We start from the raw sequence: 24,665 nt of genomic DNA, 5'->3' as shown, positions 1-24,665 counted from the left end.
CCTTTCTAGAGTTCCCTGTCTGGTATCGGAAGGTGCTCAAACCCCCGGCTTTGGGCAGAGGGGGGGGATATGTGACAGAGTCACTGATATGGTATATGAGGCGAGGAATGTGTCATGCAGATTCTAGCCTGTGTGAACTGAAACCAATGGACTTTCTGCCAGCATGTTATGTGCTGGGGGTTACCTCTTTTAAAGGGTGTGGTTTTATGGGAATGACATAGAGATGGGAAGGAAGTCATTCCCCATACCTCTCCCTCAGGGTGGGGCTGAGCAACATTTAATTGTTCAGTCCTGTTTTTTTTTTCTCTATGGTGGTTTGGAGAGGCAAGGTCTCCAGACTGGGAGAGCTTCAGCTCAGGACAGAGCTGAAGGCTGGGACTACAACCTGTGTGGGCGAATCCCATATAGTCCGCAGATGGACTCTCCTATCGTTTATTCTTTTGCTTTGTTATTTTGCCAGTAAGGCCTGCAGAGAAAACACCTGGGTTCCTGAGTCTACTTCCGGAATATTATATATATATATATATATATATATATATATATATATATATATATATATATATATATATATATATATATATATATATATATATATATATATATATATATATATATATATATATATATATATATATATATATATATATATATATATATATATATATATATATATATATATATATATATATATATATATATATATTATATATCTCCGGTGGCATCTGTGACACAGTGGTAACAGTGGTGGGATCTGCATGACCCCCTGGTTGTGTATCAGTGACAACAGATTTATTGGCATCGGAGGTGTCGAATTCAGAGGCTTAAAAAGGACCTAAAGCGAGAGATACACCCAAGATTATAGAAAAATGGGGAGGTCCTAAGAGATTCTTGATGCTGATTGTTTATACAGATAGAGGGGAATATTCCACCCAGTCAGGTAGGTAATGAAGTCTATGGAGAGGGCTTCCAGGAGTCGGTAAGGACTCGAAAAGTCCAGCATGATGAGTCCTGGGTTCTTTAGCTCAGCCACAGATTTAACAAGCAATGACATATTCCTCACCATCTGGAACAATGGTTGGCCACCAAAAATTCCTGGATTACCAGATGGATTGTATTGTCAATCCCAGAGTGACCTTCGATCACCGGACCATGGGAGTGGTGGTGGGGGGGGGACGACGACAAGATTTTTGTGTGGGACCATTGTCTGGAGCTATCCCTTGAGATCTACACATCTCCTCAATAAGATCCAGGGAAAGCAAGGACACATCTGAACACTCGGCTAAACCAGGGACTTGTCCAGAGTCCTCAAGATTGAGATGGACTGAAGCTTTGGGAAAAGTGCATCAGCTTTAACATCCTTAGTACCAGGTCTAAACCATGAATATGTCATTAACAAGATTCTGAAAAACAACCAACGCATTGCTGTGCCCAAAAGACATCACAAGACCCTCACAGTGCCCCTCACCTGCCATCTCACTCATCTCCGCCCCCCCTGAGATCACTGGGCTCCCCGCAGCTGGTTGCGGAGATCAGGGATGAGCGGCAGAGGACACTGATTCTTTATAGTAATTGAGGTAAACTTGTGGTGCTCGGTACAAGGTCTGAGACCATCATTTTTTTTTATCAACGAAAAATAAACCGGCGCCTACTGTTGATGTGGACGTCTGAAGAAACTCGCTGCAGACTGTCTACTATTCAATCTTTCATGACCGGGCGCTCTTGACTAGAAAGAGACATAAAAAGAGACTACGGTCCATTAAATTCCACCTTTCTCCACTTATTATACATTCTCAGTCACCAATAACACACAATCTTAAGTGTATTGAGGAAATCATCCGGCCCCTGTATAAAGCTGTTATAATGTTGGCCCCTGTATAAAGCCGTTATAGTGTCGGCCCCTGTATAAAGCTGTTATAGTGTCGGCCCTGTATAAAGCCGTTATAGTGTCGGCCCCTGTATAAAGCTGTTATAGTGTCGGCCCCTGTATAAAGCTGTTATAGTGTCGGCCCCTGTATAAAGCTGTTATAGTGTCGGCCCCTGTATAAAGCTGTTATAGTGTCGGCCCCTGTATAAAGCCGTTATAGTGTCGGCCCCTGTATAAAGCTGTTATAGTGTCGGCCCCTGTATAAAGCCGTTATAGTGTCGGCTGTTGTATAAAGCCGTTATAGTGTCGGCCCCTGTATAAAGCTGTTATAGTGTCGGCCCTTGTATAAAGCCGTTATAGTGTCGGCTCCTGTATAAAGCTGTTATAGTGTCGGCCCCTGTATAAAGCTGTTATAGTGTCGGCCCTTGTATAAAGCCGTTATAGTGTCGGCCCCTGTATACAGCTGTTATAGTGTCGGCTCCTGTATAAAGCTGTTATAGTGTCGGCCCCTGTATAAAGCCGTTATAGTGTCGGCTCCTGTATAAAGCTGTTATAGTGTCGGCCCCTGTATAAAGCCGTTATAGTGTCGGCCCCTGTATAAAGCCGTTATAGTGTCGGCTCCTGTATAAAGCCGTTATAGTGTCGGCCCCTGTATAAAGCCGTTATAGTGTCGGCCCCTGTATAAAGCCGTTATAGTGTCGGCTCCTGTATAAAGCCGTTATAGTGTCGGCTCCTGTATAAAGCTGTTATAGTGTCGGCCCCTGTATAAAGCCGTTATAGTGTCGGCCCCTGTATAAAGCCGTTATAGTGTCGGCCCCTGTATAAAGCCGTTATAGTGTCGGCTCCTGTATAAAGCCGTTATAGTGTCGGCCCCTGTATAAAGCCGTTATAGTGTCGGCCCCTGTATAAAGCTGTTATAGTGTCGGCTGCTGTATAAAGCTGTTATAGTGTCGGCCCTGTATAAAGCTGTTATAGTGTCGGCCCCTGTATAAAGCTGTTATAGTGTCGGCCCCTGTATAAAGCCGTTATAGTGTCGGCCCCTGTATAAAGCTGTTATAGTGTCGGCTGCTGTATAAAGCTGTTATAGTGTCAATGTCACGCTGTCTCTGTATACTGGAGGTAGGGGGCCTAAGCTGACCCTAAGCTGGGGCCCTGACTAATCCCTCAACCTGGAGGTACTGTTAAAGGTACAGAGGTCCAGGCCGCCAGCGTAACCCCTACCTCCTGAAGATCCCTGCACCTCAGTAATCTAGTCCTGAGAAGGACCCCGATCACAACCAAAGGGAACAAGAAATAATATGCCCACACACAGTATTTAGACGAACGAGACAGTACAAGGGAAAAACCAAAACCACCTTGCATGCAAACAACTTCTCAACTACAACAGAGGGAAAACCAACGGGAAAGGAGATAAATGATAAAGCGAGGAAAGGGAAAAAACACTTCCAAATACACTTATCTCAGCAACTCCAAACACCACGATCCGCTCTGTCAGTCTGAATGAAATGCTTTCACCGACACCTCCCAAACAGACCAGCAGGTATATGAAGGAGTCTAACTACAGAAGTATTGATTGCAGCTGGGCGAGGCTGGACCTCATCTAGCCCAGAGAGAGAGAGAGAATTAACTCCCTCACTGCCGAGAAACACAAAGCACCAACAAGTCAGCTGCGAGAAGTCAGGCTGTGTACTCGTGACGATCTTCGTGGCAACACACCCGTGACAGTACCCCCCCTTCTACGAGGGGCCTCTGGACCCTCAGGGCCAGGTTTATCCGGGTGAGTCGTGTGGAAGGCCCGAACTAATCGGTCTGCGTTAATATCAGACGCAGGAACCCACATCCTCTCCTCAGGACCATACCCCTTCCAATGAACCAGGTACTGAAGGGACCGGCGATTAAAGCGTGAATCAATGACCCTCGATACCTGGAACTCCAAGTTACCATTGACAACCACTGGAGGGGGAGGTAAAAGTGACGGTACCACCGGCGCCACATACCTCTTAAGTAATGATCTGTGGAACACGTTGTGAATTTTAAACGTAGGGGGGAGGTCAAGACGGAATGCCACCGGATTAATAATAGAACTGATTCTGTACGGCCCGATGAACCTGGGACCCAGTTTCCAGGAGGGAACCTTAAGTTTTATATTCCTGGTAGACAACCATACCCGATCGTTCACACTTAGGTCCGGACCAGACACTCTCCTCCTATCAGCCATACGTTTGTATCGGTTCCCCATAGTATTCAGATTCTTCAGCACCCCTCTCCATACTGAAGCGAGTGATGAGGAAAATCGTTCCTCCTCAGGAACCCCCGAAGAGCCCCCCCTACTGAAAGTACAAAACTGGGGGTGAAAACCATATGCCCCAAAAAAACGGGGACTTACCAGTGGACTCGCTCCGCCTATTATTAAGAGCAAACTCTGCCAGAGGTAAGAAAGAAGCCCAGTCCTCCTGGTTCTCTGACACAAAACACCGGAGATATGTCTCCAAGCTCTGGTTCATACGTTCCGTCTGACCATTGGTCTGAGGATGAAAAGCCGATGAGAATGACAACTGCATCCCCCGCCGTGCACAAAACGCCTTCCAGAACTTAGACACAAACTGAGACCCCCGATCAGACACCACCTCGGAGGGTACCCCGTGAAGCCTCACAATCTCCCCAATGAACACCTGCGCAAGAGTTTTAGCATTAGGGAGAGCCGGAAGAGCGATAAAATGTGCCATCTTGCTGAACCTGTCCACTACAACGAGTATGACCGTTTTACCCGAAGACGGAGGGAGGTCCGTAATAAAGTCCATAGACAGATGAGTCCAAGGACGCCCCGGGATCTTCAAAGGTAAGAGGGCCCCAGACGGACGGGTATGTGAGGTCTTAGAGCGCGCACAAACCCCACAGGACGCGACAAAAGTTACCACCTCCTTATGTAAGTTAGGCCACCAAAACCGACGCGAGAGGAGATCCACCGTTGCTTTACTCCCCGGGTGTCCTGCAAAAACTGAGTTATGGTGTGCCTCGATCACCTTCTGTCGCAACTGATCTGGAACAAACAGTCTCCCTGGAGGTCCAACAGGGGCGTCCCCCTGAGCCTCCAATACCTCCTCCTCCAGCTCAGAGCATACTGCCGAGACCACCACCCCCTCCTGAAGGATAGGAATCGGGTCGTCCGTATTCCCGGCCCCAGGGAAACTACGAGATAAGGCATCCGCCTTTACATTTTTTGACCCAGGACGATATGTAACGACAAAATTAAACCTGGTAAAAAACAATGACCACCTAGCTTGTCTGGGATTCAGACGTTTCGCGGACTCCAGATATAGCAGGTTCTTGTGATCGGTGATGACGGTGACCGGATGAACTGCCCCCTCCAAAAAATGGCGCCACTCCTCAAAAGCTAACTTAATGGCCAAGAGTTCCCTATTGCCGACATCGTAATTCCTCTCAGCGGACGACAATTTTTTAGAGAAAAAGGCGCACGGATGCCACTTACCAGGGGACGAACCCTGTGACAATACTGCTCCCACCCCTACCTCGGAAGCGTCTACCTCTACAATGAATGGCTGAGACGCATCAGGTTGAATGAGTATGGGCGCCGAGGCAAAACATTTTTTCAAAGAGGAGAATGCTTGACAAGCCTTGTCAGACCACCTAGAAAAATCCGTCCCCTTTTTAGTCATGTCAGTGAGAGGCTTAACCATGGACGAGAAATTACGAATGAACTTTCGGTAATAATTAGCAAACCCCAGGAAACGTTGTAGTGCCTTAAGATTCTCTGGCCGATCCCACTCAAGAACTGCCCGCACTTTCCCAGGGTCCATACGAAAACCGGACGCTGAAACCAGGAAGCCTAAAAACTGGAGTTCCTGTACGGCGAACACACACTTTTCCCACTTGGCATACAGTTTATTATCCCGCAAAATCTGTAACACCTGCCTAACATGCTCCTGATGAGACACCAGATCTGGCGAGTAAATTAGGATATCATCCAGATATATGACAACAAACTGTCCCACCAAGCGGCGAAAAATGTCATTAACAAAGTGTTGGAACACCGCCGGGGCATTAGTCAGACCGAATGGCATGACAAGGTTCTCATAATGCCCCTCCGGAGTGTTAAACGCCGTCTTCCACTCATCCCCCTCCTTCATCCTAATCAGATTGTACGCCCCCCTGAGATCCAACTTAGAGAACCATTTGGCGCCCACGATCTGATTAAAGAGATCGGGAATAAGTGGGAGCGGATACGGATCTCGGACCGTAATCCGATTAAGTTCACGGAAATCCAGGCAAGGGCGTAGGCCTCCATCTTTCTTCTTAACAAAGAAGAACCCCGCAGCCACCGGTGAAGATGAAGGTCTAATATGCCCCTTAGCCAGACTTTCTGAGATATAATCCTTCATGGCCTGCCTCTCAGGACCAGAAAGGTTATACAACCTAGCTTTAGGTAACTTGGCCTCAGGGAGCAGTTTTACAGAACAGTCATACACGCGATGAGGAGGTAGTTCCTGACACCCATTCTCCGAGAATACATCCTCAAAGTCCGCCAGAAATGGAGGTAAAACCCAAGGAGTAACCGCACCGATGACCGTGTTCATGCAGTTTTTATTACAGAATTTACTCCATTGGCTTATCTCCCTGGTTTGCCAATTAATAACCGGGTTATGCTTAGCTAACCAAGGAAGGCCCAACACAATAGGAGTGGGAAGACCCTCCAATACGTAGCAAGACAACAGTTCTTTATGTATTGCCCCCACTTGAAGTTTTACGTCATGCACAGCTTGCAAAAAACTTCCCTGCCCGAGAGGCCTGGCATCGATCGAGAATATGGGAATGGGTTTAGCCAACTCACTCAACCGCATACCTTGAACCCGGGCAAACCGAGCATCAACCAGATTAGCCCCGGCCCCACTATCCAGAAGAACAGATATCCTCTCAGTTCTCGTACCCACCACCACCTCCGCCGGTACGAGAAACTGAGACGAACCTAGGGACGAAATACCTACTCCCAGATTGCCGTCCACCACACAACCTGGGATCAACAGTTTTCCGACGACTCTTCACTCTGCAAGGGACGGGATGGACACCCCCCAATAAAATGTCCCTTTCTCCCGCAGAAGAAACACCTTCCTGCCTTATGGCGCACCACCGGTCCCCTCCCCCGAAATGATGTCCCTCCTAATTGCATAGGCTCCTCAGGACTGACCAGGGGAACCACCATATGAGGGGACCTTGTAGGAGGTGGAGTCATCACAGGGGGTAGAGTTATCCCGCACCTCTCCCGAAGCCGTCTGTCCACGCGAATAGCAAGGGCCATAGCGGCTTCCAGAGACACGGGAGAGTCATACTGTGCCAACACATCCTGCAATTTGTCGGATAAACCATGACAAAACTGGCTCCTAAGAGCCGGGTCATTCCACTGGGTGTCCGTGGCCCACCTACGGAACTCCGAACAGAATTCCTCCGCCGGACGATCTCCCTGCTGGATCCTACGTAACTTAGACTCAGCAAGGGAGATCCGATCTGGGTCATCATATACGAGTCCCAGGGCAGCGAAAAACCTATCCACTGACTGGAGAGCCGGGGAACCCGGGGGAAGAGAGAACGCCCAAGATTGTGGGTCCCCTTGTAGGAGCGAGATGACAATTCCCACCCTTTGTTCTTCACTCCCCGATGACCGAGGCCGCAGCCGAAAGTACAATTTACATGCCTCCCGGAAAACAAAAAACTTGTCCCGCCCCCCAGTGAACCTATCAGGGAGAGCTACTTTAGGTTCTGGTCCGGCTTGCTCCTGAGGATGCCAAACCTTGGACCTAACGTCCGCCAGCTCCATGGACAAACTCTGCAATTGCCGAGCTAGACCGGCTACTGGATCCATGGTAGCTGGAGAAAAACTAAGCTGGTCGGTGAAAATGTCACGCTGTCTCTGTATACTGGAGGTAGGAGGCCTAAGCTGACCCTAAGCTGGGGCCCTGACTAATCCCTCAACCTGGAGGTACTGTTAAAGGTACAGAGGTCCAGGCCGCCAGCGTAACCCCTACCTCCTGAAGATCCCTGCACCTCAGTAATCTAGTCCTGAGAAGGACCCCGATCACAACCAAAGGGAACAAGAAATAATATGCCCAAACACAGTATTTAGACGAACGAGACAGTACAAGGGAAAAACCAAAACCACCTTGCATACAAACAACTTCTCAACTAAAACAGAGGGAACACCAACGGGAAAGGAGATAAATGATAAAGAGAGGAAGGGAAAAAACACTTCCAAATACACTTATCTCAGCAACTCCAAACACCACGATCCGCTCTGTCAGTCTGAATGAAATGCTTTCACCGACACCTCCCAAACAGACCAGCAGGTATATGAAGGAGTCTCACTACAGAAGTATTGATTGCAGCTGGGCAAGGCTGGACCTCATCTAGCCCAGAGAGAGAGAGAATTAACTCCCTCACTGCCGAGAAACACAAAGCACCAACAAGTCAGCTGCGAGAAGTCAGGCTGTGTACTCGTGACGATCTTCGTGGCAACACACCCGTGACAGTCGGCCCCTGTATAAAGCTGTTATAGTGTCGGCCCCTGTATAAAGCTGTTATAGTGTCGGCCCCTGTATAAAGCTGTTATAGTGTTGGCTCCTGTATAAAGCTGTTATAGTGTCGGCCCCTGTATAAAGCTGTTATAGTGTCGGCTGCTGTATAAAGCCGTTATAGTGTCGGCTCCTGTATAAAGCTGTTATAGTGTCGGCTGCTGTATAAAGCTGTTATAGTGTCGGCCCCTGTATAAAGCTGTTATAGTGTCGGCCCCTGTATAAAGCCGTTATATTGTCGGCTCCTGTATAAAGCCGTTATAGTGTCGTCTCCTGTATAAAGCCGTTATAGTGTCGGCTCCTGTATAAAGCTGTTATAGTGTCGGCCCCTGTATAAAGCTGTTATAGTGTCGGCCCCTGTATGAAGCCGTTATAGTGTCGGCTCCTGTATAAAGCTGTTATAGTGTCGGCTCCTGTATAAAGCTGTTATAGTGTCGGCTGCTGTATAAAGCCGTTATAGTGTCGGCTCCTGTATAAAGCTGTTATAGTGTCGGCCCCTGTATAAAGCTGTTATAGTGTCGGCTCCTGTATAAAGCTGTTATAGTATCGGCTCCTGTATAAAGCTGTTATAGTGTCGGCCCCTGTATAAAGCTGTTATAGTGTCGGCTGCTGTATAAAGCCGTTATAGTGTCGGCTCCTGTATAAAGCTGTTATAGTGTCGGCTGCTGTATAAAGCTGTTATAGTGTCGGCCCCTGTATAAAGCTGTTATAGCGTCGGCTCCTGTATAAAGCTGTTATAGCGTCGGCCCCTGTATAAAGCTGTTATAGTGTCGGCCCCTGTATAAAGCCGTTATAGTGTCGGCTCCTGTATAAAGCTGTTATAGTGTCGGCTCCTGTATAAAGCTGTTATAGCGTCGGCTCCTGTATAAACCTGTTATAGTGTCGGCCCCTGTATAAAGCCATTATAGTGTCGGCCCCTGTATAAAGCTGTTATAGTGTCGGCCCTGTATAAAGCCGTTATAGTGTCGGCCCCTGTATAAAGCTGTTATAGTGTCGGCCCCTGTATACAGCTGTTATAGTGTCGGCTCCTGTATAAAGCTGTTATAGTGTCGGCTCCTGTATAAAGCCGTTATAGTGTCGGCCCCTGTATAAAGCCGTTATAGTGTCGGCTCCTGTATAAAGCCGTTATAGTGTCGGCCCCTGTATAAAGCCGTTATAGTGTCGGCCCCTGTATAAAGCTGTTATAGTGTCGGCCCCTGTATAAAGCTGTTATAGTGTCGGCTCCTGTATAAAGCCGTTATAGTGTCGGCTCCTGTATAAAGCCGTTATAGTGTCGGCTCCTGTATAAAGCTGTTATAGTGTCGGCTCCTGTATAAAGCGGTTATAGTGTCGGCCCCTGTATAAAGCTGTTATAGTGTCGGCTCCTGTATAAAGCGGTTATAGTGTCGGCTCCTGTATAAAGCCGTTATAGTGTCGGCCCCTGTATAAAGCTGTTATAGTGTCGGCTCCTGTATAAAGCGGTTATAGTGTCGGCTCCTGTATAAAGCTGTTATAGTGTCGGCTCCTGTATAAAGCGGTTATAGTGTCGGCTCCTGTATAAAGCCGTTATAGTGTCGGCTCCTGTATAAAGCTGTTATAGTGTCGGCCCCTGTATAAAGCTGTTATAGTGTCGGCTCCTGTATAAAGCTGTTATAGTGTCGGCCCCTGTATAAAGCTGTTATAGTGTCGGCTCCTGTATAAAGCCGTTATAGTGTCGGCCCCTGTATAAAGCCGTTATAGTGTCGGCTCCTGTATAAAGCCGTTATAGTGTCGGCCCCTGTATAAAGCTGTTATAGTGTCGGCCCCTGTATAAAGCCGTTATAGTGTCGGCCCCTGTATAAAGCCGTTATAGTGTCGGCTCCTGTATAAAGCTGTTATAGTGTCGGCTCCTGTATAAAGCTGTTATAGTGTCGACCCCTGTATAAAGCCGTTATAGTGTCGGCCCCTGTATAAAGCTGTTATAGTGTCGGCCCCTGTATAAAGCTGTTATAGTGTCGGCTCCTGTATAAAGCTGTTATAGTGTCGGCCCCTGTATAAAGCCGTTATAGTATCGGCCCCTGTATAAAGCTGTTATAGTGTCGGCCCCTGTATAAAGCTGTTATAGTGTCGGCCCCTGTATAAAGCTGTTATAGTGTCGGCTCCTGTATAAAGCTGTTATAGTGTCGGCCCCTGTATAAAGCCGTTATAGTGTCGGCCCCTGTATAAAGCCGTTATAGTATCGGCCCCTGTATAAAGCTGTTATAGTGTCGGCCCCTGTATAAAGCTGTTATAGTGTCGGCCCCTGTATAAAGCTGTTATAGTGTCGGCTCCTGTATAAAGCTGTTATAGTGTCGGCTCCTGTATAAAGCCGTTATAGTGTCGCCCCTGTATAAAGCTGTTATAGTGTCGGCTCCTGTATAAAGCTGTTATAGTGTCGGCCCCTGTATAAAGCCGTTATAGTGTCGCCCCTGTATAAAGCTGTTATAGTGTCGGCTCCTGTATAAAGCTGTTATAGTGTCGGCTCCTGTATAAAGCCGTTATAGTATCGGCCCCTGTATAAAGCTGTTATAGTGTCGGCCCCTGTATAAAGCTGTTATAGTGTCGGCCCCTGTATAAAGCTGTTATAGTGTCGGCTCCTGTATAAAGCCGTTATAGTGTCGGCCCCTGTATAAAGCTGTTATAGTGTCGGCCCCTGTATAAAGCTGTTATAGTGTCGGCCCCTGTATAAAGCTGTTATAGTGTCGGCTCCTGTATAAAGCTGTTATAGTGTCGGCCCCTGTATAAAGCTGTTATAGTGTCGGCTCCTGTATAAAGCTGTTATAGTGTCGGCCCCTGTATAAAGCCGTTATAGTGTCGGCCCCTGTATAAAGCTGTTATAGTGTCGGCTCCTGTATAAAGCTGTTATAGTGTCGGCTCCTGTATAAAGCTGTTATAGTGTCGGCCCCTGTATAAAGCTGTTATAGTGTCGGCTCCTGTATAAAGCTGTTATAGTGTCGGCTGCTGTATAAAGCCGTTATAGTGTCGGCTCCTGTATAAAACTGTTATAGTGTCGGCCCCTGTATAAAGCTGTTATAGTGTCGGCTCCTGTATAAAGCTGTTATAGTGTCGGCCCCTGTATAAAGCCGTTATAGTGTCGGCCCCTGTATAAAGCTGTTATAGTGTCGGCCCCTGTATAAAGTTGTTATAGTGTCGGCCCCTGTATAAAGCTGTTATAGTGTCGGCTCCTGTATAAAGCCGTTATAGTGTCGGCCCCTGTATAAAGCTGTTATAGTGTCGGCCCCTGTATAAAGCTGTTATAGTGTCGGCTCCTGTATAAAGCTGTTATAGTGTCGGCCCCTGTATAAAGCCGTTATAGTGTCGGCCCCTGTATAAAGCTGTTATAGTGTCGGCTCCTGTATAAAGCTGTTATAGTGTCGGCCCCTGTATAAAGCCGTTATAGTGTCGGCCCCTGTATAAAGCTGTTATAGTGTCGGCTCCTGTATAAAGCTGTTATAGTGTCGGCCCCTGTATAAAGCTGTTATAGTGTCGGCTCCTGTATAAAGCGGTTATAGTGTCGGCCCCTGTATAAAGCTGTTATAGTGTCGGCTCCTGTATAAAGCTGTTATAGTGTCGGCCCCTGTATAAAGCCGTTATAGTGTCGCCCCTGTATAAAGCTGTTATAGTGTCGGCCCCTGTATAAAGCCGTTATAGTGTCGGCCCCTGTATAAAGCTGTTATAGTGTCGGCTCCTGTATAAAGCCGTTATAGTATCGGCCCTGTATAAAGCCGTTATAGTGTCGGCCCCTGTATAAAGCTGTTATAGTGTCGGCCCCTGTATAAAGCCGTTATAGTGTCGGCCCCTGTATAAAGCTGTTATAGTGTCGGCCCCTGTATAAAGCCGTTATAGTGTCGGCTCCTGTATAAAGCTGTTATAGTGTCGGCTCCTGTATAAAGCCGTTATAGTGTCGCCCCCTGTATAAAGCCGTTATAGTGTCGGCTCCTGTATAAAGCCGTTATAGTGTCGGTCCTGTATAAAGCCGTTATAGTGTCGGCCCCTGTATAAAGCCGTTATAGTGTCGGCTCCTGTATAAAGCTGTTATAGTGTCGGCTCCTGTATAAAGCTGTTATAGTGTCGGCTCCTGTATAAAGCCGTTATAGTGTCGGTCCTGTATAAAGCTGTTATAGTGTCGGCTCCTGTATAAAGCTGTTATAGTGTCGGCTCCTGTATAAAGCCGTTATAGTGTCGGCTCCTGTATAAAGCTGTTATAGTGTCGGCCCCTGTATAAAGCCGTTATAGTGTCGGTCCTGTATAAAGCTGTTATAGTGTCGGCTCCTGTATAAAGCCGTTATAGTGTCGGCTCCTGTATAAAGCTGTTATAGTGTCGGCTCCTGTATAAAGCTGTTATAGTGTCGGCTCCTGTATAAAGCCGTTATAGTGTCGGCTCCTGTATAAAGCTGTTATAGTGTCGGCTCCTGTATAAAGCCGTTATAGTGTCGGTCCTGTATAAAGCTGTTATAGTGTCGGCTCCTGTATAAAGCCGTTATAGTGTCGGCTCCTGTATAAAGCTGTTATAGTGTTGGCTCCTGTATAAAGCCGTTATAGTGTCGGCCCCTGTATAAAGCTGTTATAGTGTCGGCTCCTGTATAAAGCCGTTATAGTGTCGGTCCTGTATAAAGCTGTTATAGTGTCGGCTCCTGTATAAAGCCGTTATAGTGTCGGCCCCTGTATAAAGCCGTTATAGTGTCGGCTCCTGTATAAAGCCGTTATAGTGTCGGCTCCTGTATAAAGCCGTTATAGTGTCGGCCCCTGTATAAAGCGGTTATAGTGTCGGCCCCTGTATAAAGCTGTTATAGTGTCGGCCCCTGTATAAAGCTGTTATAGTGTCGGCTCCTGTATAAAGCTGTTATAGTGTCGGCCCCTGTATAAAGCTGTTATAGTGTCGGCTCCTGTATAAAGCTGTTATAGTGTCGGCTCCTGTATAAAGCTGTTATAGTGTCGGCCCCTGTATAAAGCTGTTATAGTGTCGGCTCCTGTATAAAGCTGTTATAGTGTCGGCCCCTGTATAAAGCTGTTATAGTGTCGGCTCCTGTATAAAGCTGTTATAGTGTCGGCTCCTGTATAAAGCTGTTATAGTGTCGGCCCCTGTATAAAGCTGTTATAGTGTCGGCTCCTGTATAAAGCTGTTATAGTGTCGGCCCCTGTATAAAGCCGTTATAGTGTCGGCCCCTGTATAAAGCTGTTATAGTGTCGGCCCCTGTATAAAGCCGTTATAGTGTCGGCTCCTGTATAAAGCCGTTATAGTGTCGGCTCCTGTATAAAGCCGTTATAGTGTCGCCCCCTGTATAAAGCCGTTATAGTGTCGGCTCCTGTATAAAGCCGTTATAGTGTCGGCCCCTGTATAAAGCTGTTATAGTGTCGGTCCTGTATAAAGCCGTTATAGTGTCGGCCCCTGTATAAAGCTGTTATAGTGTCGGTCCTGTATAAAGCTGTTATAGTGTCGGTCCTGTATAAAGCTGTTATAGTGTCGGCCCCTGTATAAAGCTGTTATAGTGTCGGTCCTGTATAAAGCCGTTATAGTGTCGGCTCCTGTATAAAGCTGTTATAGTGTCGGCTCCTGTATAAAGCCGTTATAGTGTCGCCCCCTGTATAAAGCCGTTATAGTGTCGGCTCCTGTATAAAGCCGTTATAGTGTCGGCCCCTGTATAAAGCTGTTATAGTGTCGGTCCTGTATAAAGCCGTTATAGTGTCGGCCCCTGTATAAAGCTGTTATAGTGTCGGTCCTGTATAAAGCTGTTATAGTGTCGGTCCTGTATAAAGCTGTTATAGTGTCGGCCCCTGTATAAAGCTGTTATAGTGTCGGTCCTGTATAAAGCCGTTATAGTGTCGGCCCCTGTATAAAGCCGTTATAGTGTCGGCTCCTGTATAAAGCCGTTATAGTGTCGGCCCCTGTATAAAGCCGTTATAGTGTCGGCTCCTGTATAAAGCCGTTATAGTGTCGGCTCCTGTATAAAGCCGTTATAGTGTCGGCTCCTGTATAAAGCCGTTATAGTGTCGGCTCCTGTATAAAGCCGTTATAGTGTCGGTCCTGTATAAAGCTGTTATAGTGTTGGCTCCTGTATAAAGCCGTTATAGTGTCGGCCCCTGTATAAAGCCGTTATAGTGTCGGCCCCTGTATAAAGCCGTTATAGTGTCGGCTCCTGTATAAAGCCGTTATAGTGTCGGCCCCTGTATAAAGCCGTTATAGTGTCGGCCCCTGTATAAAGCCGTTATAGTGTCGGCTCCTGTATAAAGCTGTTATAGTGTCGGCTCCTGTATAAAGCCGTTATAGTGTCGCCCCCTGTATAAAGCCGTTATAGTGTCGGCTCCTGTATAAAGCTGTTATAGTGTCGGCTCCTGTATAAAGCCGTTATAGTGTCGGTCCTGTATAAAGCTGTTATAGTGTTGGCTCCTGTATAAAGCCGTTATAGTGTCGGCCCCTGTATAAAGCCGTTATAGTGTCGGCTCCTGTATAAAGCCGTTATAGTGTCGGCTCCTGTATAAAGCCGTTATAGTGTCGGCCCCTGTATAAAGCCGTTATAGTGTCGGCTCCTGTATAAAGCCGTTATAGTGTCGGCTCCTGTATAAAGCGGTTATAGTGTCGGCCCCTGTATAAAGCCGTTATAGTGTCGGCTCCTGTATAAAGCTGTTATAGTGTCGGCCCCTGTATAAAGCCGTTATAGTGTCGGCCCCTGTATAAAGCCGTTATAGTGTCGGCCTCTGTATAAAGCTGTTATAGTGTCGGCTCCTGTATAAAGCGGTTATAGTGTCGGCTCCTGTATAAAGCGGTTATAGTGTCGGCCCCTGTATAAAGCTGTTATAGTGTCGGCTCCTGTATAAAGCTGTTATAGTGTCGGCCCCTGTATAAAGCTGTTATAGTGTCGGCTCCTGTATAAAGCTGTTATAGTGTCGGCCCCTGTATAAAGCTGTTATAGTGTCGGCTCCTGTATAAAGCTGTTATAGTGTCGGCTCCTGTATAAAGCTGTTATAGTGTCGGCCCCTGTATAAAGCTGTTATAGTGTCGGCCCTGTATAAAGCCGTTATAGTGTCGGCCTCTGTATAAAGCTGTTATAGTGTCGGCCCCTGTATAAAGCCGTTATAGTGTCGGCCTCTGTATAAAGCTGTTATAGTGTCGGCTCCTGTATAAAGCCGTTATAGTGTCGGCTCCTGTATAAAGCTGTTATAGTGTCGGCCCCTGTATAAAGCTGTTATAGTGTCGGCCCCTGTATAAAGCTGTTATAGTGTCGGCCCCTGTATAAAGCTGTTATAGTGTCGGCTCCTGTATAAAGCTGTTATAGTGTCGGCTCCTGTATAAAGCTGTTATAGTGTCGGCCCCTGTATAAAGCTGTTATAGTGTCGGCCCTGTATAAAGCCGTTATAGTGTCGGCCTCTGTATAAAGCTGTTATAGTGTCGGCCCCTGTATAAAGCGGTTATAGTGTCGGCCCCTGTATAAAGCTGTTATAGTGTCGGCTCCTGTATAAAGCTGTTATAGTGTCGGCTCCTGTATAAAGCTGTTATAGTGTCGGCCCCTGTATAAAGCTGTTATAGTGTCGGCCCCTGTATAAAGCGGTTATAGTGTCGGCCCCTGTATAAAGCTGTTATAGTGTCGGCTCCTGTATAAAGCTGTTATAGTGTCGGCTCCTGTATAAAGCGGTTATAGTGTCGGCCCCTGTATAAAGCTGTTATAGTGTCGGCCCCTGTATAAAGCCGTTATAGTGTCGGCTCCTGTATAAAGCTGTTATAGTGTCGGCCCCTGTATAAAGCTGTTATAGTGTCGGCTCCTGTATAAAGCCGTTATAGTGTCGGCTCCTGTATAAAGCTGTTATAGTGTCGGCTCCTGTATAAAGCCGTTATAGTGTCGGCTCCTGTATAAAGCTGTTATAGTGTCGGCTCCTGTATAAAGCTGTTATAGTGTCGGCTCCTGTATAAAGCTGTTATAGTGTCGGCCCCTGTATAAAGCTGTTATAGTGTCGGCTGCTGTATAAAGCCGTTATAGTGTCGGCCCCTGTATAAAGCCGTTATAGTGTCGGCCCCTGTATAAAGCCGTTATAGTGTCGGCCCCTGTATAAAGCTGTTATAGTGTCGGCCCCTGTATAAAGCCGTTATAGTGTCGGCCCCTGTATAAAGCTGTTATAGTGTCGGCTCCTGTATAAAGCCGTTATAGTGTCGGCTCCTGTATAAAGCTGTTATAGTGTCGGCCCCTGTATAAAGCCGTTATAGTGTCGGCCCCTGTATAAAGCTGTTATAGTGTCGGCTCCTGTATAAAGCTGTTATAGTGTCGGCCCCTGTATAAAGCCGTTATAGTGTCGGCCCCTGTATAAAGCCGTTATAGTGTCGGCCCCTGTATAAAACCGTTATAGTGTCGGCCCCTGTATAAAGCTGTTATAGTGTCGGCTCCTGTATAAAGCTGTTATAGTGTCGGCTCCTGTATAAAGCCGTTATAGTGTCGGCCCCTGTATAAAGCTGTTATAGTGTCGGCTCCTGTATAAAGCTGTTATAGTGTCGGCCCCTGTATAAAGCTGTTATAGTGTCGGCCCCTGTATAAAGCCGTTATAGTGTCGGCCCCTGTATAAAGCCGTTATAGTGTCGGCTCCTGTATAAAGCGGTTATAGTGTCGGCCCCTGTATAAAGCTGTTATAGTGTCGGCCCCTGTATAAAGCTGTTATAGTGTCGGCTCCTGTATAAAGCTGTTATAGTGTCGGCCCTGTATAAAGCTGTTATAGTGTCGGCTCCTGTATAAAGCTGTTATAGTGTCGGCTCCTGTATAAAGCCGTTATAGTGTCGGCCCCTGTATAAAGCCGTTATAGTGTCGGCTCCTGTATAAAGCTGTTATAGTGTCGGTCCCTGTATAAAGCTGTTATAGTGTCGGCCCCTGTATAAAGCTGTTATAGTGTCGGCCCCTGTATAAAGCTGTTATAGTGTCGGCTCCTGTATAAAGCTGTTATAGTGTCGGCCCTGTATAAAGCTGTTATAGTGTCGGCTCCTGTATAAAGCTGTTATAGTGTCGGCCCTGTATAAAGCTGTTATAGTGTCGGCTCCTGTATAAAGCCGTTATAGTGTCGGCTCCTGTATAAAGCTGTTATAGTGTCGGCCCCTGTATAAAGCTGTTATAGTGTCGGCCCTGTATAAAGCTGTTATAGTGTCGGCTCCTGTATAAAGCCGTTATAGTGTCGGCTCCTGTATAAAGCCGTTATAGTGTCGGCTCCTGTATAAAGCTGTTATAGTGTCGGCTCCTGTATAAAGCCGTTATAGTGTCGGCTCCTGTATAAAGCCGTTATAGTGTCGGCCCCTGTATAAAGCTGTTATAGTGTCGGCCCCTGTATAAAGCCGTTATAGTGTCGGCTCCTGTATAAAGCTGTTATAGTGTCGGCTCCTGTATAAAGCCGTTATAGTGTCGGCCCCTGTATAAAGCTGTTATAGTGTCGGCCCCTGTATAAAGCCGTTATAGTGTCGGCTCCTGTATAAAGCCGTCATAGTGTCGGCCCCTGTATAAAGCTGTTATAGTGTCGGCCCCTGTATAAAGCCGTTATAGTGTCGGCTCCTGTATAAAGCTGTTATAGTGTCGGCTCCTGTATAAAGCTGTTATAGTGTCGGCTCCTGTATAAAGCTGTTATAGTGTCGGCCCCTGTATAAAGCTGTTATAGTGTCGGCCCCTGTATAAAGCCGTTATAGTGTCGGCTCCTGTATAAAGCTGTTATAGTGTCGGCTCCTGTATAAAGCCGTTATAGTGTCGGCCCCTGTATAAAGCTGTTATAGTGTCGGCCCCTGTATAAAGCTGTTATAGTGTCGGCCCCTGTATAAAGCTGTTATAGTGTCGGCTCCTGTATAAAGCTGTTATAGTGTCGGCTCCTGTATAAAGCTGTTATAGTGTCGGCCCCTGTATAAAGCCGTTATAGTGTCGGCTCCTGTATAAAGCTGTTATAGTGTCGGCTCCTGTATAAAGCTGTTATAGTGTCGGCCCCTGTATAAAGCTGTTATAGTGTCGGCTCCTGTATAAAGCTGTTATAGTGTCGGCTCCTGTATAAAGCTGTTATAGTGTCGGCCCCTGTATAAATCTGTTATAGTGTCGGCCCCTGTATAAAGCCGTTATAGTGTCGGCCCCTGTATAAATCTGTTATAGTGTCGGCCCCTGTATAAATCTGTTATAGTGTCGGCCCCTGTATAAAGCCGTTATAGTGTCGGCCCTTGTATAAAGCTGTTATAGTGTCGGCCCTGTATAAAGCTGTTATAGTATCGACCCCTGTATAAAGCCGTTATAGTGTCGGCTCCTGTATAAAGCCGTTATAGTGTCGGCCCCTGTATAAAGCGGTTATAGTGTCGGCCCCTGTATAAAGCTGTTATAGTGTCGGCCCCTGTATAAAGCTGTTATAGTGTCGGCTCCTGTATAAAGCTGTTATAGTGTCGGCCCCTGTATAAAGCTGTTATAGTGTCGGCCCCTGTATAAAGCTGTTATAGTGTCGGCTCCTGTATGAAGCTGTTATAGTGTCGGCCCCTGTATAAAGCCGTTATAGTGTCGGCTCCTTTATAAAGCTGTTATAGTGTCGGCCCCTGTATAAAGCCGTTATAGTGTCGGCTCCTTTATAAAGCTGTTATAGTGTCGGCCCCTGTATAAAGCCGTTATAGTGTCGGCTCCTTTATAAAGCTGTTATAGTGTCGGCCCCTGTATAAAGCCGTTATAGTGTCGGCTCCTTTATAAAGCTGTTATAGTGTCGGCTCCTGTATAAAGCTGTTATAGTGTCGGCTCCTGTATGAAGCTGTTATAGTGTCGGCCCCTGTATAAAGCCGTTATAGTGTCGGCTCCTTTATAAAGCTGTTATAGTGTCGGCTCCTGTATAAAGCTGTTATAGTGTCGGCTCCTGTATGAAGCTGTTATAGTGTCGGCCCCTGTATAAAGCTGTTATAGTGTCGGCTCCTGTATAAAGCTGTTATAGTATCGTCTCCTGTATAAAGCCGTTATAGTGTCGGCTCCTGTATAAAGCCGTTATAGTGTCGGCCCCTGTATAAAGCTGTTATAGTGTCGGCTCCTGTATAAAGCTGTTATAGTGTCGGCCCCTGTATAAAGCCGTTATAGTGTCGGCTCCTGTATAAAGCCGTTATAGTGTCGGCCCCTGTATAAAGCGGTTATAGTGTCGGCCCCTGTATAAAGCTGTTATAGTGTCGGCTCCTGTATAAAGCGGTTATAGTGTCGGCCCCTGTATAAAGCTGTTATAGTATCGTCTCCTGTATAAAGCTGTTATAGTGTCGGCTCCTGTATAAAGCTGTTATAGTGTCGGCCCCTGTATAAAGCTGTTATAGTGTCGGCTCCTGTATAAAGCTGTTATAGTGTCGGCCCCTGTATAAAGCTGTTATAGTGTCGGCTCCTGTATAAAGCGGTTATAGTGTCGGCCCTGTATAAAGCTGTTATAGTATCGTCTCCTGTATAAAGCTGTTATAGTGTCGGCTCCTGTATAAAGCTGTTATAGTGTCGGCCCCTGTATAAAGCTGTTATAGTGTCGGCCCCTGTATAAAGCCGTTATAGTGTCGGCTCCTGTATAAAGCTGTTATAGTGTCGGCTCCTGTATAAAGCGGTTATAGTGTCGGCCCCTGTATAAAGCTGTTATAGTGTCGGCTCCTGTATGAAGCTGTTATAGTGTCGGCCCCTGTATAAAGCCGTTATAGTGTCGGCTCCTTTATAAAGCTGTTATAGTGTCGGCCCCTGTATAAAGCCGTTATAGTGTCGGCTCCTTTATAAAGCTGTTATAGTGTCGGCCCCTGTATAAAGCCGTTATAGTGTCGGCTCCTTTATAAAGCTGTTATAGTGTCGGCCCCTGTATAAAGCCGTTATAGTGTCGGCTCCTTTATAAAGCTGTTATAGTGTCGGCTCCTGTATAAAGCTGTTATAGTGTCGGCTCCTGTATGAAGCTGTTATAGTGTCGGCCCCTGTATAAAGCCGTTATAGTGTCGGCTCCTTTATAAAGCTGTTATAGTGTCGGCTCCTGTATAAAGCTGTTATAGTGTCGGCTCCTGTATGAAGCTGTTATAGTGTCGGCCCCTGTATAAAGCTGTTATAGTGTCGGCTCCTGTATAAAGCTGTTATAGTATCGTCTCCTGTATAAAGCCGTTATAGTGTCGGCTCCTGTATAAAGCCGTTATAGTGTCGGCCCCTGTATAAAGCTGTTATAGTGTCGGCTCCTGTATAAAGCTGTTATAGTGTCGGCCCCTGTATAAAGCCGTTATAGTGTCGGCTCCTGTATAAAGCCGTTATAGTGTCGGCCCCTGTATAAAGCGGTTATAGTGTCGGCCCCTGTATAAAGCTGTTATAGTGTCGGCTCCTGTATAAAGCGGTTATAGTGTCGGCCCCTGTATAAAGCTGTTATAGTATCGTCTCCTGTATAAAGCTGTTATAGTGTCGGCTCCTGTATAAAGCTGTTATAGTGTCGGCCCCTGTATAAAGCTGTTATAGTGTCGGCCCCTGTATAAAGCCGTTATAGTGTCGGCTCCTGTATAAAGCTGTTATAGTGTCGGCTCCTGTATAAAGCCGTTATAGTGTCGGCCCCTGTATAAAGCGGTTATAGTGTCGGCCCCTGTATAAAGCTGTTATAGTGTCGGCCCCTGTATAAAGCCGTTATAGTGTCGGCTCCTGTATAAAGCCGTTATAGTGTCGGCTCCTGTATAAAGCCGTTATAGTGTCGGCCCCTGTATAAAGCTGTTATAGCGTCGGCTCCTGTATAAAGCTGTTATAGTGTCGGCTCCTGTATAAAGCGGTTATAGTGTCGGCCCCTGTATAAAGCTGTTATAGTGTCGGCTCCTGTATAAAGCGGTTATAGTGTCGGCCCCTGTATAAAGCTGTTATAGTGTCGGCTCCTGTATAAAGCGGTTATAGTGTCGGCTCCTGTATAAAGCTGTTATAGTGTCGGCTCCTGTATAAAGCGGTTATAGTGTCGGCCCCTGTATAAAGCTGTTATAGTGTCGGCTCCTGTATAAAGCGGTTATAGTGTCGGCCCCTGTATAAAGCTGTTATAGTGTCGGCTCCTGTATAAAGCGGTTATAGTGTCGGCTCCTGTATAAAGCTGTTATAGTGTCGCCTCCTGTATAAAGCGGTTATAGTGTCGGCCCCTGTATAAAGCTGTTATAGTGTCGGCTCCTGTATAAAGCTGTTATAGTGTCGGCTCCTGTATAAAGCTGTTATAGTGTCGGCCCCTGTATAAAGCTGTTATAGTGTCGGCCCCTGTATAAAGCGGTTATAGTGTCGGCCCCTGTATAAAGCTGTTATAGTGTCGGCCCCTGTATAAAGCCGTTATAGTGTCGGCTCCTGTATAAAGCCGTTATAGTGTCGGCTCCTGTATAAAGCCGTTATAGTGTCGGCCCCTGTATAAAGCCGTTATAGTGTCGGCTCCTGTATAAAGCTGTTATAGTGTCGGCTCCTGTATAAAGCGGTTATAGTGTCGGCCCCTGTATAAAGCTGTTATAGTGTCGGCTCCTGTATAAAGCTGTTATAGTGTCGGCTCCTGTATAAAGCTGTTATAGTGTCGGCCCCTGTATAAAGCTGTTATAGTGTCGGCCCCTGTATAAAGCGGTTATAGTGTCGGCCCCTGTATAAAGCCGTTATAGTGTCGGCCCCTGTATAAAGCCGTTATAGTGTCGGCCCCTGTATAAAGCCGTTATAGTGTCGGCTCCTGTATAAAGCTGTTATAGTGTCGGCCCCTGTATAAAGCTTTTATAGTGTCGGCCCCTGTATAAAGCCGTTATAGTGTCGGCTCCTGTATAAAGCTGTTATAGTGTCGGCCCCTGTATAAAGCTGTTACAGTGTCGGCTGCTGTATAAAGCCGTTATAGTGTCGGCCCCTGTATAAAGCTGTTATAGTGTCGGCCCCTGTATAAAGCTGTTACAGTGTCGGCTGCTGTATAAAGCCGTTATAGTGTCGGCCCCTGTATAAAGCTGTTATAGTGTCGGCCCCTGTATAAAGCTGTTATAGTGTCGGCCCCTGTATAAAGCCGTTATAGTGTCGGCTCCTGTATAAAGCTGTTATAGTGTCGGCTCCTGTATAAATCTGTTATAGTGTCGGCCCCTGTATAAAGCCGTTATAGTGTCGGCTCCTGTATAAAGCTGTTATAGTGTCGGCCCCTGTATAAAGCCGTTATAGTGTCGGCCCCTGTATAAAGCTGTTATAGTGTCGGCCCCTGTATAAAGCTGTTACAGTGTCGGCTGCTGTATAAAGCCGTTATAGTGTCGGCCCCTGTATAAAGCTGTTATAGTGTCGGCCCCTGTATAAAGCTGTTATAGTGTCGCCCCTGTATAAAGCCGTTATAGTGTCGGCTCCTGTATAAAGCTGTTATAGTGTCGGCCCCTGTATAAAGCTGTTATAGTGTCGGTCCTGTATAAAGCTGTTATAGTGTCGGCTGCTGTATGAAGCCGTTATAGTGTCGGCCCTGTATAAAGCTGTTATAGTTTCGGCCCCTGTATAAAGCTGTTATAGTGTCGCCCCTGTATAAAGCCGTTATAGTGTCGGCCCCTGTATAAAGCTGTTATAGTTTCGGCCCCTGTATAAAGCTGTTATAGTGTCGCCCCTGTATAAAGCCGTTATAGTGTCGGCCCCTGTATAAAGCTGTTATAGTGTCGGCCCCTGTATAAAGCTGTTATAGTGTCGGTTCCTGTATAAAGCCGTTATAGTGTCGGCTCCTGTATAAAGCCGTTATAGTGTCGGCTCCTGTATAAAGCTGTTATAGTGTCGGCCCCTGTATAAAGCCGTTATAGTGTCGGCCCCTGTATAAAGCTGTTATAGTGTCGGCCCCTGTATAAAGCCGTTATAGTGTCGGCCCCTGTATAAAGCTGTTATAGTGTCGGCTCCTGTATAAAGCCGTTATAGTTTCGGCCCCTGTATAAAGCTGTTATAGTGTCGCCCCTGTATAAAGCCGTTATAGTGTCGGCCCCTGTATAAAGCTGTTATAGTGTCGGCCCCTGTATAAAGCTGTTATAGTGTCGGTTCCTGTATAAAGCCGTTATAGTGTCGGCTCCTGTATAAAGCCGTTATAGTGTCGGCTCCTGTATAAAGCTGTTATAGTGTCGGCCCCTGTATAAAGCCGTTATAGTGTCGGCCCCTGTATAAAGCCGTTATAGTGTCGGCCCCTGTATAAAGCTGTTATAGTGTCGGCCCCTGTATAAAGCCGTTATAGTGTCGGCTCCTGTATAAAGCTGTTATAGTGTCGGCTCCTGTATAAAGCCGTTATAGTGTCGGCTCCTGTATAAAGCTGTTATAGTGTCGGCTCCTGTATAAAGCTGTTATAGTGTCGGCTCCTGTATAAAGCTGTTATAGCGTCGCCCCCTGTATAAAGCCGTTATAGTGTCGGCCCCTGTATAAAGCTGTTATAGTGTCGGCCCCTGTATAAAGCCGTTATAGTGTCGGCTCCTGTATAAAGCTGTTATAGTGTCGGCTCCTGTATAAAGCTGTTATAGTGTCGGCTCCTGTATAAAGCCGTTATAGTGTCGGCTCCTGTATAAAGCTGTTATAGTGTCGGCTCCTGTATAAAGCTGTTATAGTGTCGGCCCCTGTATAAAGCTGTTATAGTGTCGGCCCTGTATAAAGCCGTTATAGTGTCGGCTCCTGTATAAAGCTGTTATAGTGTCGGCTCCTGTATAAAGCTGTTATAGTGTCGGCCCCTGTATAAAGCTGTTATAGTGTCGACCCTGTATAAAGCCGTTATAGTGTCGGCCCCTGTATAAAGCTGTTATAGTGTCGGCCCCTGTATAAAGCCGTTATAGTGTCGGCTCCTGTATAAAGCTGTTATAGTGTCGGCCCCTGTATAAAGCTGTTATAGTGTCGGCCCCTGTATAAAGCTGTTATAGTGTCGGCTCCTGTATAAAGCTGTTATAGTGTCGGCCCCTGTATAAAGCCGTTATAGTGTCGGCTCCTGTATAAAGCTGTTATAGTGTCGGCCCCTGTATAAAGCTGTTATAGTGTCGGCCCCTGTATAAAGCTGTTATAGTGTCGGCCCCTGTATAAAGCTGTTATAGTGTCGGCCCCTGTATAAAGCCGTTATAGTGTCGGCTCCTGTATAAAGCTGTTATAGTGTCGGCCCCTGTATAAAGCTGTTATAGTGTCGGCTCCTGTATAAAGCTGTTATAGTGTCGGCTCCTGTATAAAGCTGTTATAGTGTCGGCCCCTGTATAAAGCTGTTATAGTGTCGGCCCTGTATAAAGCCGTTATAGTGTCGGCCCCTGTATAAAGCTGTTATAGTGTCGGCCCCTGTATAAAGCTGTTATAGTGTCG

At 46.6% G+C, this 24,665-nt stretch overlaps 1 protein-coding gene across 1 annotated transcript in view; it reads right to left on the bottom strand.

Annotated features, from left to right (window-relative positions):
* Window positions 1-1,695: 1,695 nt before the first annotated feature.
* PELO (pelota mRNA surveillance and ribosome rescue factor) overlaps window positions 1,696-24,665 on the bottom strand; it is a 150,608-nt gene continuing 127,638 nt past the window's right edge. Inside the window, exon 8 of the mRNA XM_073646281.1 lies at window positions 1,696-1,723. Coding sequence (XP_073502382.1) covers window positions 1,696-1,723 — 28 coding nt within the window. The remainder of the gene's footprint in view (window positions 1,724-24,665) is intronic.

This window comes from Phyllobates terribilis, unplaced genomic scaffold, assembly GCF_046119375.1.
Source record: "Phyllobates terribilis strain yellow unplaced genomic scaffold, ASM4611937v1 Scaffold_9__5_contigs__length_417890890, whole genome shotgun sequence".
NCBI classification, from domain to species: domain Eukaryota; kingdom Metazoa; phylum Chordata; class Amphibia; order Anura; family Dendrobatidae; genus Phyllobates; species Phyllobates terribilis.
The sequence above is the reverse complement of the archived record's forward strand: the minus strand, read 5'-3'. Positions and strand labels throughout refer to the sequence as shown.